The sequence below is a fragment of the Mirounga angustirostris genome, unplaced genomic scaffold, assembly GCF_029215605.1.
Source record: "Mirounga angustirostris isolate CCGP_5_RB_7025 unplaced genomic scaffold, mMirAng1.0.hap1 SCAF_1, whole genome shotgun sequence".
Taxonomy (NCBI): Eukaryota; Metazoa; Chordata; class Mammalia; order Carnivora; family Phocidae; genus Mirounga; species Mirounga angustirostris.
The window spans coordinates 33947695-33961793 of NW_026991709.1; the positions used below are offsets into that span (position 1 = coordinate 33947695).

General features: G+C 36.5%; 1 protein-coding gene and 1 pseudogene across 1 annotated transcript; one reads left to right on the forward strand and one right to left on the reverse strand.

Moving 5' to 3' along the window:
- The window catches only part of LOC129045339 (ubiquitin carboxyl-terminal hydrolase 46-like), a 234503-nt pseudogene that overhangs the window by 153841 nt on the left and 66563 nt on the right, over positions 1-14099 (reverse strand).
- On the forward strand, positions 11905-12277 carry LOC123863299 (ATP synthase subunit f, mitochondrial-like). The gene has a single exon (XM_045902676.3). It carries the CDS (start codon positions 11905-11907, stop codon positions 12169-12171), a length of 267 nt encoding a protein of 88 aa, XP_045758632.1. The 3' UTR covers positions 12172-12277.

Below are 14099 nucleotides of genomic sequence, written 5' to 3' on the forward strand. Positions count from 1 at the left end.
GCATGGATAAACATCCCGTGGAATATTCATACAAATGAACTACTGATATATATGCAACAACATGGATGAAATGTAAAAACACAAAACAAGATGAAAACTTATTATGCTGAGTGAGTGAAAGAAATATTTCACCAAAAAAATGCATATTATGTGATGTCATTTACATGAAGTTCTAGAACAGCCAAAACTACCCTATGGTAAGAACCAGAAGAGTGGGGAGATTGATCTAGAAGAACATGAGGAACTTCCTGGAGTGACTGAAATTTCTACATCTTGAAATAAAATAGGGTTACAAAGCTTTACATTTTTTAAAAATATTCATTGGATGACACATTTAAGATTCACACATTTTATTGAGTGTAATTCTATCTTAAAAAAATCATAGTCAAACATGGAACTGTAATAACACTGATGAAGACATGTGTACTCAGAAGTGAGATATGCTGATGTCTGCAATTTGCTTTGAAAACATAAAAAGATGGATTAAAAAAAATTTTTTTTAAATAAATAAAAATTTTAAAAATATGGATTTATTGTTGGACAGAAGCATACATAGATGAATACATAATCAAACAAATGTAGCAAAATATATGTTGCAGAGCCTAAGTAATGGGTATTTGGGTGTTTATTATACAATTATTTCTATTTTTTTATATATTTGAAATTTTTCATAATAAAAAATGAAGAAATATAGGGATTTCTAAAACACATATGTAATCACTTATTATCAGCATATTGATTATATGTTGGGTGGGTAATCAATGGCAAGATTTCAGTATAAAGCAAATCAAGCATTGTGTTGATTCTGTTTCCCAGTGTCCTTAAGCTTCTTATTCTTTCGTGGACGTTTGGCGCATTTCCCATTATCCCTTGCAGCTAAGTATGGCAACATTACTTTTGGACTAATGAAATGGGAGTGGAAGTAAAAGGTGCCACTTGGGACTTGTAACATGGCTCATACATTTCTCTAGCTTCTTTTTCTCTTTGTTTTAAGCTAAAATGCTGATGTCCTAGTGACCCACCTTCAACCATGCAGACTGAGACAGCAACCTAGAAGTTCCCACCGTGAAATCATTCCCTAAAATCTAAAGATCCATTGCCTATTTTTAGACAAAGTCTTATTGGAACACAGCCCCACCCATTCAGTTATATCACATTATATAAAGTCTAGGACTGCTCAGTTTCCACACTACAGTAGCAGAGTTGAATAGTTGAAATGGAGATGGTATGGCCACAAAGCCTAAAATATTTTCTATTGGACTTTTCACCAAATATATATACATTGACCTTTGCTCTACAGCATGAAAATGATTGGGTCCAAGGCCCTGAGTGAGCTCTTGGAAAAGAGTTGTGACACCAGAAAAGACTGGCCAGATTGTTTTGTAGGAAAGGAACAAACTTCTCCCTATTTAGCTGTTGTTTGTTGTTTATGTTTGTGTTCCTTTGTTGTCCTTTTTTCTTGTTGCTATTTTTGGCTCTTGTTTATATGAAAAGTAACCATTACAGTTACCAGTAATATTTTTACATATTATTTCAGGGTCATCCATGCTGCTGTCAATACATAAACTAATTTTAACATCCTCCTATTAAAAAATAACCTGGAGCTCCCAGAAGTCATATTTTGGTATTTGGCATTTTGAAGCTGAAGAAAAAGAAACTTTGATTATGCAGATTATTGTTTCCCTCCTTTACTGAAGTTCACTGGCTTTTGGCATTTCAAAGACAGAACTCTGGATCTCTTCCCCACAATCCAAAAAGATATTTTTTCCTATTAGACTTAAAATAGTTTTCATCGGGGACAATAAATTTCAATGTCTATCTGTTCTAAGGGGACACTAGGTCATGTCTCTGATGAGTTGCTCAAAAAGTTTTTTTTCCTCTCTTCTTTTAAGAAAGAACTGTGACAATAGTTCTACCTAAAGAATGTTCTTCACATTCTAAAGACTTTAGAAGACATTAACACTACTACAAACAGAGAGAAAATGCCCTACTGGAGAGAAACCATTAAACTTGGATCTGAACATCTGTAGTGAAATCCAGGCCTAGCATTTAGGTCAATGGAATTCCCCACCTGACTCCTCTCTGGGCTTCAGATCTTCAATGTGTACAAGAAAGTGTCAAATTATGAGATAAATTTCTAAGGTCTCCTCCAGCTTTAAAATCTCCACGGCTTAGAATCACTGAGTAAAGGCCACATAATCATTTAATATCATACCTCCATTATATGTCACTGTTCTGTTTTGTATGGCTTACAGTTTCTTATTAAGAAAACCCCCAATAGTTTAATTTTTTTTTAAGATTCTATTTATTTATTTATTTATTTATTTATTTATTAGAGAGGGAGCGAGAGAGAAACAGCGTGAGAGGGGAGAGGGTCAGAGGGAGAAGCAGGCTCCCCGCTGAGCCGGAAGCCCGATGTGGGGCTCGATCCCAGGACTCTGGGATCATGACCTGAGCCCAAGGCAGTCGCTTAACCAACTAAGCCACCCAGGCGCCCCCCAACAGTTTAATTTTAAAGCATAAAAGCTATCAGTTTTGTACTTCCTGCTATGTTTTGTTCAGCCTCAAACCATCACATCTTCCTATCTCACGAATCAGCACTAAATCGAACACCATAAGACTTCAGTAAATATTTATTCCAGTCGTGCTCCCTAAACTCTATCACCAACACAACACAGGCATCTTTTAAAGATAGGAAGTTAGATCATGTCATTCCTGTATTTGAAACCCGAATATGTCCCATTTCCCTCAAAATAAAAGCTAATGCGTTTGTTATATGACTACAATGTGATCTACAAGGTCATAGAAAATCTGCCACCAGCTAGTATTGCTTTTTCTTTCATTCTGCTCCTATCCTCCAGGCACATCATTACCAGAGTCCCTTGTTTTGGTTCCCCCCAAGATCCCCATGACTCACTTCTTCACTTCCTTCAAAGCTTTACTCAATCTTCACCTATCCCAGAAGCTTATTTTAAATTTTCACTTTCCCTGCTTCCCTATCACATTCCCAGTCCTCCTCTCCCTTCTCTAGATCTTTCCTCCATAGCATTCACCACCTTATAATATACTATATAGTATACTACTTTGGGGTGTTGTTTATTGTCTGCCACCCCACACCCCCCACCAAAATGTAAGCTACACAAGAGGCAGGGCATTTTAGTTCTTTAAGGTATCTCAAGCACTTAAAAGAGTGCCTGGCACAAAATAAATGGTTAATGATATTTGTTGAATAAATTGGAAGAATAAAACAAATTACTGAATTTATGAATCTTTTTTCTCATTAACTATTTACTATGCCCAATATATTTTCTTTAACTATGTCCATTTTCTATATCTGTGGATGATAAAAATGAAAACAATATTCATAGATGTTATGGACTGAATGGTTGTATCTCCGCAAAATTCATAGGTTGAAATCCAAACCCCCAAAGTGATGGTTTTAGGAGAGGGGGTCTTTGGGAAGTGATTAGGTCAAGAGGGTGCAACCGTCATGAATGGGACTAGTGTCCTTATAAAAGAGATCCAGAGAGCTCTCTCAACCCTTGGAAGAGACAGCCATTCAGTCTATAAACCAGGAAGCAGGAGAGCCTCCCCAGACATCAATTCTGCTAGCACCTTGATCTTGGACTTCCCAGTGCCCAGAACCGAGAGAAATAAATTTCTGTCGTTGATAAGCCAACTACTCTATGGTGTTCTGTTATGGCAGGGCAAATGGATAAAGACAGGAGGTAATTTCAGTAGAATTGAAAAGTACTTTTAAATAATCAACATAAATGCTAGAATCGACTTACTCAATAAAAACATTTTTTAAAAACTACTAATCTTTGTATAAGACATTGTGTCAGACCCTGAAGACTACAAAAGACCTGTTCCTGCCCTCAAAGATTTCTAAAGTTCCTCTTAAAACAGATAAGTCTTCAAATATTATTAAAGAAGACAAAAAGAAGGCATAAAAGAAGGCAAGGAAGAAGTTACATGTGGTTCTCCTCAGCCTTTAGATTGTGAATTGGGATGCTGATGCTGTGAAGTGGGCTTCTTTTAAAATCCATTGGCAGTAAATACTTTAGTCCCAAGAAAGTACAGGGGCAGAAGAGCGGATCAAACTGAAGGGATTTTAGTAGCTCTAATACCCCAGTGCAGTGTTTCACAGTTTTCCATTTGGAAGAATAGCCCTTGTTCAGAACTGAGAACATGCCTTTATCATAACAAACAATTACCTCTCTAGCATCGTAGAGTGCCGACATCACACACTCCCCTTCTTCTGTGGCCAGTTAATGTGTGTCTCTAGTTACTTGCCACGTTTGCCAATCTCCCTTTAAATGGCACTTATGAAGATCCTGCTATCACTTTATGAACTTTTATTTCCACATTACTCTTTGTTTTTCCAAATCATTTGCCGTTAACTATTCCAAAAGCTTTTATCAGAGGAAAACCCTTTCATTGAGCTAGTCCAAGGATTTAAAGCAGTTAACCCATGATTATTTTTTAAAGTCCTTGTGCTGCTTCTGCTGTTATAATGCGTCCTGTTACGGCTTCTAGATTATGTTAATATGGAAACTCCCAAGTCTAACACTCACAAAGCACACCATTGTTCAGCCTCCCGCAACCCCTGCACTTACTCCTGGCCATAAATTCAATCAGAGTGGCAGATTTACGCTCACTCACTATCAGTCAGTACATTGACTTTAAAATTTGGCTCAGAGTTTTTCATTACCTCTGTGGAACTTCCCTTTCATTCCTATCAGAATTGGCCTCCATTTATACGTGCCCTCAGTCCCTACTTTCTAATAATAAATCTCAAATTCATCAACCCCCTTGTCAGGTCCCTCATCCATGGGCAACAGAGCATTCACCTGGTCTGCCCTCGAGCTGTGGAATTCCCTGAACTGAGCACTCCTCTCCAAATCCCCTGAGCTTTATAAATCCCTTTTTGAGTCTCACTTATTAAAATTTGCTTTTAATATTTGATCTGCCCCTGACACATGCTGCAGGCTTGGCTGTTATAAAGAATATATATATAAGGAGAAGAAAAGTATTTTTATTTTCCTCACCATTTGTGGAAAGGACTGAAATTACTTCTGCTTCTTTGTCAGTATTTTATATTTTCCATTATCCTTTCCCTTCTCCCTTTCATTACTAGGAGAACAATCGCCCCGCAGGCTTGGGTCAGTAACCAGGGTTTAGAGTTAAAGATTGCATGTGTTATGGGATTATAAATAAACTAGTCACAATATCATTAATTAATTTGCACCCTAGAGATTGGTATAGATTTTTTTAGGAGACAACATGGAGTTCGGAGAAAAATGGCTCTGTCCTTATACAACCCTCCTCCCTCACCAGTCTTGCAAAGCAGCTTTTTCCTCCAGTTTTATTTTAATGAATAACTACTCTGGCTCACCTTCACTCTCTTGTCAGAAGAAAACAGAAAAATGCATTTAGTGGCACTAAAGCACATGTGGCTTTTGTACTGTTCTGGTTAAAAAAACAAGAACATCAAACTTCTGGATATAAACGGTCCGGTCCTATTCCAAAGTAGTCAGTTCCCAGGATCTGACAGTATTAAAAGAAGGTCATGTATTTCTGCATTCTCCCTGACATGTAACCCAACACCACGCACACAGGAGGCACTGAAAAAATGTTTGTACAACACTGAATCAATTATTTTTATCTTGGTCCTTTAATTTTATTTCCATTCCCTCTTGAAAAGGATCCGGTTTTCTCTCTGTTTCCCTACTCATTAGAGTACAGTTTTTCCGTCACCCTCGTCTCTCTTCTACAACTGTTGATCAGCCTATTGATTAGGACCCAGAGCTAGCTGACAGCCAGGAAAGGGCATTATATTCTGGCACAATTTCCTCTAAGTGCTTAATGTGCTTTAAACCCCTCATTCAATTAGATGGCACAGGCTATTACACACAAGTGCCCCACCACAGAAAATTACAAGCTCATATCTGAGAGATACAGAGAAAGGAAGGCAGAGAGTAAGTTAATAGGACATTGTCTGTATGTTTGGTAAATCCTGTGGAGTTTAGGGCTCCAGGTTAATATCAGAGTGCCAGGCTATGGAATTTAAACAGCAGGTAGATTTCAATAGCACAAAATACAAGAGAGAACACAGTACAGCTTGATATATTATTCTGTTATTTGAAATGGCTACTGTGTAAAATTCAGCATTTCCCCCGAAACATTTTGAAGATGATTTAGGCCATTGAAAATAATGGCAGAGTTAAAACTTTTTTTAAGGTTAAGGTAACATTACTAGAGTAGGTGACCTGATGGAATTTCACTAACTGGCAGAGTTTTTTGAGAGTTCTGAGGTATTACACAGATAGAAGAAAGCACTTACTTTTCTTTGTGGAAAGGAGGATACAATTAACCTCATAAGACACAAAACTTAACAGATGAAGATTATTAGTTATTATTATTGTAGGATGACAGTGGATTTTACATAAGAACAAAAACATTAGTGTTTCTGCCAGCTATTGGCTGCCCTTTCAGTGGGAATGCACATAGCTGATGAAATACAATGAGGCTGCTTTTAGCTCCATTCACCCCCGTCCCTGGTGCCTTTGTGCAGTGCACAAATTTACAACAGTACCTGACCAGCTGAAAATGTTCTTACAATGGATATGAAAACATAAGCAGCCTAGAGAATCAGTCTCACCATCTACTCCAGGCAACATGGAACTTTATAACTATGACGTAACCTTTACTCACATAACAATAGCTGATATTGAAAGCAAAATCAATAAATGCCAGACATAGCATTACAGCTTTGCCTGATTTCAATTACTTTTCAAACTAACTTTATGAGGTAGTTAAGTTTGTTTTCTCCATTTTACAATGAGAAAACTCAAAATGAAATAGACAGTTTGCCCGATGTGACATACAGTTAGTAAGTGGTGAAGACAGGACTGTAATCTAGACAATATGATTAGAAAGGGCTTAACCATGATATAAACCTAAAGTATATCATAGCGTTTGTTTGGCTTATTCTTAAATAATGATATATTATTTTAAAAAATTGGAATCAGGGGCGCCTGGGTGGCTCAGTCGCTAAGCGTCTGCCTTCGGCTCAGGTCATGGTCCCAGGGTCCTGGGATCGAGCCCCGCATCAGGCTCCCTGCTCAGTGGGAGGCCTGCTTCTCCCTCTCCCGCTCCCCCTGCTTGTGTTCCCTCTCACACTGTGTCTCTCTCTGTCAAATAAATAAATAAAATCTTTAAAAAATAATAATAAATAAAAAAATTAAAAATTGGAATCAATAAATCCAAAGAGGAAAATTAAAATCACCCATAATTTCATTACCAAAAAGTGCTATAAATATTTTGGGGAATATAGTTTCCATGTGTTAGATGATGTATATGTTGTTTGTAACCAACTTTTCTAATAAGCAAGTTTTCTACCTAAGCAATACTTCTATGACATAATGGATGACATGCATATGTGTACTTTCTAAGAATCATATTTTACCCAATAAATTGCATATTAGTAGTGTTTCCAATTTTATTTGCTATTAAAACACTTCTATGAATATCTTTATCACTAAATCTTCAGACTCATTCTTAGACTCATGCTCATTCTTAGACTCATGCCTAATTATTTCCCCAATATTTTGGATATTTTTTATAACTAGAATCTTTTGCAACTACAGTTTTGTCCTCTACCAAGTTATGCCAATTTACAGTCACTGCCAATATGAAGTAACACTCATTTACCCCCGCATTAACCAAGTGTCATTTTAAAACAAAAAATCTGCCAGATTAATAAAACAAAAGTAACATTCCAATAATATTTTAATTTCATTTCATCAATAGATAATTTAGAACATTTTGTCATGTTTATTGGTCTTTCATATTTTGGTGAGCAGATGGCCAACTCTTTGTCCATTATTAAGTATTTGTTGTTTCCATTCATTTGCAATATTTCCTCATATTTAACAATGTCATTACTTTCCCATGTGTATTACATCTTTCCCATTTCATCCTTTGTACTAAGTTTGGTTGAGGTGTTTTTACCATGTGTAAATTTTCATGTTTCATGGTCAAATATCTCAATCCCCTTTTTTTTATGATTTATAGAGCTTTATTTTTCATGCTTGGAAGCCATTGCTACAAAAAGATTAAATATTCATCCTTTTCCTAAGGTTTCATGGTTTTATTTTTATGTTTAAAATATTAATCCATGTGAAAATTATTTTGTATAAGGTGAAATACATTTTTAAGGGGGGAGGGGCAGAGGGGGAGGGAAACAGAGAATCTTAAGTAGGCTCCACATGCAGCACAGAGCCAACGTGGGGCTCAGTCTCACAATCCTGAGATCATGACCTGAGCCGTAATCAAGAGTCGAATGCTTAACCACCTAAGCCACCCAGGTGCCCCTGAAATAGATATTTTATTTTCACCCCTAAATCATGAATCACTTTGATCCAACATTGTTCACTGAATTAACTATCCTTTGCCCACTAACTGGAGATGCCACTTTTATGAATTATATAACTATTACATATTTTAGGGTCTGATTCTGATTTTTCTGGTCTTTCCCTTTGATCATCTACATGGATTTTTTTACTGACTACTAGAAAAGACATCTCAAATAGCTTCTCATCAGAAAGTTTCTTGGTCACCCAGCTCCTTATTTTGAAGGAATTAGGAATTACAAATTCTTGATGATTAGACATTTTAAAAGAATGAGAAATATCAAAAATGAGAAACTCATTCACTGGTGCTCAACCATGTAGAATCTGAAAGGAATGACTTTAGTATTGAGATATTTCAAAAATATTTGCCTAAAATAAAAGAAATCCAAATAGATGAGATATTCAGGCCTATCATTTGGATCATCATATTGTTAGCACTTTTTTTTAAGTGCGTAGAGTGATCACATAATATAAAAATTATCCTGGGGACATATGTTAGAATTACCTCTGAAGAGATATATGAAATACATGAAAATGTTTTACTAAAGCCACTATGCTACTACCACCTCTACTAACAGGTAGATTACTGGCAGTGTTAAGTAAAAGAAATTAGACAAATGTGATCAGACTCACCTTGAGAAGTCAATTGACTATGGAACTCAAAGTTTTGAGATTTTTTTAAAGTGTAAGATTTTAATTGAAATCAAGGGGACAATATAAAAATGCACTTAAAATAGATCTTCTGATATATCCTTTTATTTTTTTAAATAAAACTTTCATAACAGAAGCAGCTATTAAAGTAATTGACTTGAACACCCTAGGCTGCAAAAAGTTTCCTGAGGGGTTCACTCTATGTAACAGAGAATACAATCACACTCTGGATCCCCCAGAAAATACAACTCCATAATAAGTGGCAATTGTTCATTAGAAATGATGTATTTCTCTTATTATCCATTTCAGTAGTGGGAAAACTATTAGAAAGTTTGACCAAGGTTAGACCCCAGACTGCCAGAGTTGTTTCAGGAAAAAGACAAGCAAAGAGAACGTTCATCTTTCAAGGGTACCCTATTTTGCAGCCACTTGAGAAATGTAACACCTGCTGCCCCCAAAGTTGTTCCCACCTGCTAAGGTTGTAAAACAGACAGATTGGTCTGCCCGCTTAGATTTCACAGGGCAAGTCTGGAGTAAATAAGCGATTCTACTTAGCTTTGAAAAAAAAAATCTATTGGAAGTGACAGAGTAGTTGATGAATAGAGATTATTTTGAAGTGTGCTGCAGAAATTGGCCTTGGTACAGGACTTTTTTAAAAGGACATTCTTCTGCTTTGTTGTTAGAATGTAGGAAAATTGTGCAATCTTGCCATAACCCCTTGATTCTTTTCCTCTGTTATGGAGATAGAACTTCCCAAGAAGGGAACCACATTCATGTGATTCACACCAAGGAAAGAAAAGTCAGCTGGTCCCCAGGGAAAATGATGTACTCTTCACTCTTCACCATAGTTTCCTTTCATTATTTAGGAAGCTGCCATTCATTAATGTGGCAATTTTATTCCTGTAAGAGAAGAGTTACTTCTTAATTTCCTGCCCTATGCATAGATTTACATTCACTGATCACTTCAAGGATAACAGTACCAATTTACCAAGACTCAAAAATCTGCCCAACTATATTCCTCTTCTTCAGGTATAGTGATGATAATCAAACTAGCAATAACATTTAAAAATTGCATGTAATATTAGTGTAGCCAGTCCCCATTCTAAAAACTTTATGCATATTATGCAAATATGCATTCAATTCCCATAAACCCCTATAAGACAAGTACTATTATTTCCATTTTACAGATGAAGAAACTGAAAAAAGATTAGGCAACCTGCCCAAGATCACAAAATAGAAAGTGCAAATGTATAGAATTCTCACACTTGCTAGAATATAGAATACTATTCCTCTCTAGAGAATAGAGAAAGCTTCTAAAATCTTTCTCAACCCCCTCCATGCCTTACAAAGAGTACATATTATATGATTCCACTTATATGAAGTATCCATAAAAAGCAAATATAGAGAGACAGAAATATATTAAGACAGAAAGTAGATGAGTTGTCACCCAGGGCTGTGGGTAGAAATGGAGAATGACTGTTTCTAAAATTAGATTATGATGATGATGAATATACAAACATTCATTGAACTATACACTTAAAACAGGCAAATCTTATGGTATGCAAGTTATATCTCAATAAAGCTTTTTAAAAAATATAAAAATCAGCACACTATCCCAACCACTCTACAGGAGAAGGCAACACAGTCGTTCTTCCCCAATTATGAAGCGATGTTCCTGAAAAATGTCATCATAGATGAAATAAAAGTGGAGCAATTTTGCACCTAATTCAGGTAAGCAGGGTACATGGAACAAAGTGTGACTGTGATGCAAGCATTCCCTTAGTACTATTTTGCATTCTCTAAATTAATAAACAATTGGGAAACATGTCAAAAAGAAAAAGTGTGCTGCATGTGTGCATAAAAGAGAATATCACTGCCATTTTATACAGCCTCTTTAAGGCAGTTATTATGGGTAATTTACCATTAATTTGTATTTACCACTCTCTGGTTCCTAGAAATTTCTTTCTCCCACTTTCTACATCAAGTTTGTAAATGTGTTTTGTGTTGCTTTAGGTAATATGCAAATAAAAAGGCATCTTTCTGTGTGTGGTTCTTCCTCTAAGTGTTCCAGCTCAAATGGCCAGTTAGTGATCTGTACTTCTAGAAGTTTAAGATGCTTGAACAAAGTCACCATAACATTGAATGGATAGCCACATGGCCAATAAAATGATTAAAAAGGTACTATCAATCCTTTCTGAACGACAAGTTCCTTTATGTCATATCATAGCATTGAAAGTTTTCCTTTTTAGCATTTGCCAACCACAGAAATGCAGTTTCAAGGATATGAAGTGTCCTGAGTCTTTTTCATCTTACTTTTTTCAGATATTCCACTGCCCTCTTCTCTGATTTATTGCATGCAACCCATACTTCCTTCATTATCAGTAATTTACCTCTTAGAGAATTTCAGTCAATGAGTTTAGGAAGTTTGTTTTTAATTTTTTTTTAGGAAGATTTTAATTTCCATCTCTGACTAATTCAATCATCTTTTACTAGAGAGAGAAATCTGAGTCAACATGCCTCCCTAGAAAATGTATTATACAATTTTTCTATCTTTTGCCAACTCCTGTTTCACATTGTCATGTTCTTTTATGATCCCCTCAATTAGGTTCACATCTAAGGCACCTAGGTAAGTGAGAAAGTATCTTATTTTAATGTTGTTTTACCAGGATTTTCACTACCTGCTTTAGTAAATCATTCTAGGATGAAAAATCTTTATGCTTATCTCACAACGAAATTAGCCCTGCCTGAAAGAATTTCAAAGACACTAGAGGAGTTTTTAAAGGCTGGAAGGCTAGAGATTAAAAACATAGAAGAGAGAGCGGACACCAAGGACAAGATGGCGTCAGTCGTACAAGTGAAGGAGAAGAAGCTCATGGATGTGCAACTAGGAGAGCTGCCCAGCTGGATACTGATGTGGGATTTCACCCCTAAGAGCATTGCTGGAGCGTTTCAAAGAGGTTACTACCGGTACTACAACAAGTATGTCAATGTGAAGAAAGGGGGCATCGCTGGGATTTCTATGGTGCTGGCAGCTTATGTGCTTTTTAACTACTGTCGTTGTTACAAGGAACTCAAGCACGAGCAGCTACGCAAGTACCACTGAAGAGGGCCCAGTGTGGAGGCACATTCGGCATTCCTGACCATGACCTTTGCCTGGCACCCTTGAATCCTTTCACATCCTAATCAGAATTAACATCCAATAAAAGATGACTGGTTTAAACACACACACACACACAGAAGACATTCCATGCAAATCACTAATATTCACATAAATAGAAGCAGGAAACCTGAGCTCCACTGAGGGAACAAACATAGTGTGCAGCTTAGCAACACAGCCTTGGGATCTAGAGTATCTCCACTCTGCCTCTTTCTTCTGCCACTAATGAGTTGTGTCATTTTTGGACAAAATTACTTATCTTTGCTATAACTTCCTTCCCTCATCTATAAAATGGACCTAAAAACAGTACCTGTAACTAAAAGATATTTTGTGAACATTAAATGGGTAAATACATATAAAGCATTTAAAATACCGTATGACATAATTGTTAGCTATTACTATCTTGTAAGTCATTGATTCTCAATCTGGGAAGGGAGGCATGTGTCTGAGTCACATGGCAAGCTCTGCACACTTTCCACCTATCTTTTCCCATTCCCAAGCGATATACTATGTGATAGGGAGCCTCAAAGACTTTTAAACAGGGAAGTGGCATGGTATTTGCCTTTTACAGAAATCTCTCTAGGGGCACTGTAGAGGGAGAGAGAAATGACATAAATCAGGAAGTCTGCTGCAAACATTCAGATAATTCTCTGAAAGGAAGCTGTAGCTACAGAAATAGAAAAAGACAAAATAGATAGAAGATAGATTTATCAAAGTAAAAAGGAACAGAGTTTAATCACCTGGTGAATGCAGAAGAGACAACACCCATGTTTCTTGCTCTAGGGACCAGAATGGATGGAGCTATCATTGTCCAAGAGGGAATGAGAGATGGAAAAGGATATGTAGCATCTGCTTTCTTCATAACTAGTAAACTAGTAAACAGGTACTCAGATGTACACTTGTTAGGAATAACTATAAAGCAGACTCAACAAAAGGGAATATTGCTTCTGTCTCTCTAAAGGAAATGTACATCTCTTCTGTACAGAACCCAAAATCTATCAGTTTCTCTTCTCCAAAATCAAAGGTATCTGTCCTGTGCCTCTCATTAATATCAAAACCCTAGCATTAGTAAACCTACCAGCCACAGACTCCTAAGGTTCTGACAGAGTCTTTTAGTTATTCAGCTGCTAAATAATGGCTCTGAGTTAATATTCTCAGTTGTTGTTTAAAACTGAAATTCAAGAGAGAGCACAGGATGGAGGATGACACTGAAAATGTATATTCAGCCCAGACCCACTTTGTCCAGTTCTTTCCAGTGGAAGGATAATCTTTATGGGATGAAAGAGGAATCACAAATAAGTCCAGCAAAGATGTGGAAAAATAGGTCATTTCAGGACTTAAGTTGGGGAAAAGAATCAAGAAACAATGTATTTCCATGGGTCACATGTCATCCCACAATGTACAAGATCAATTCATACAGCAGGGTAGCAAGATCTGAAATTCCAAATAAGTCCAGGGGGCACTGGTACCTAGAAATTGTACATGATGCTTGGAGAAAATTGATGTAATGTGGCACATCGATGGAAGAGCCAACAAGGTTTTTATTTTAATGATAGAACTGAATTCTGAAATTAAGCACAGCGGGTAGGAAATGGATCTAGCACAGATGTCAAAAGCTATCATTGGCTTTTGTGATAAAACGTTTTTTTTTTCCTTAAACCCAGGCCAGTGGCCTATGTAGGTCATTGATGTTGAGCAGGAAAAAACAAACATCACAAGTTGAGTGTCTTTCTGAGGAAATTTTGAAATAAGTTACTGACATTCAAGGATTCTTTTATTTTAGCAGATCTTTCATTATCAAATAGAAGTAACGGAGGTATAGTATTTTCTTTCTAATACATTTTACTGCAGAATATACAAAATAAGTAGTTGAA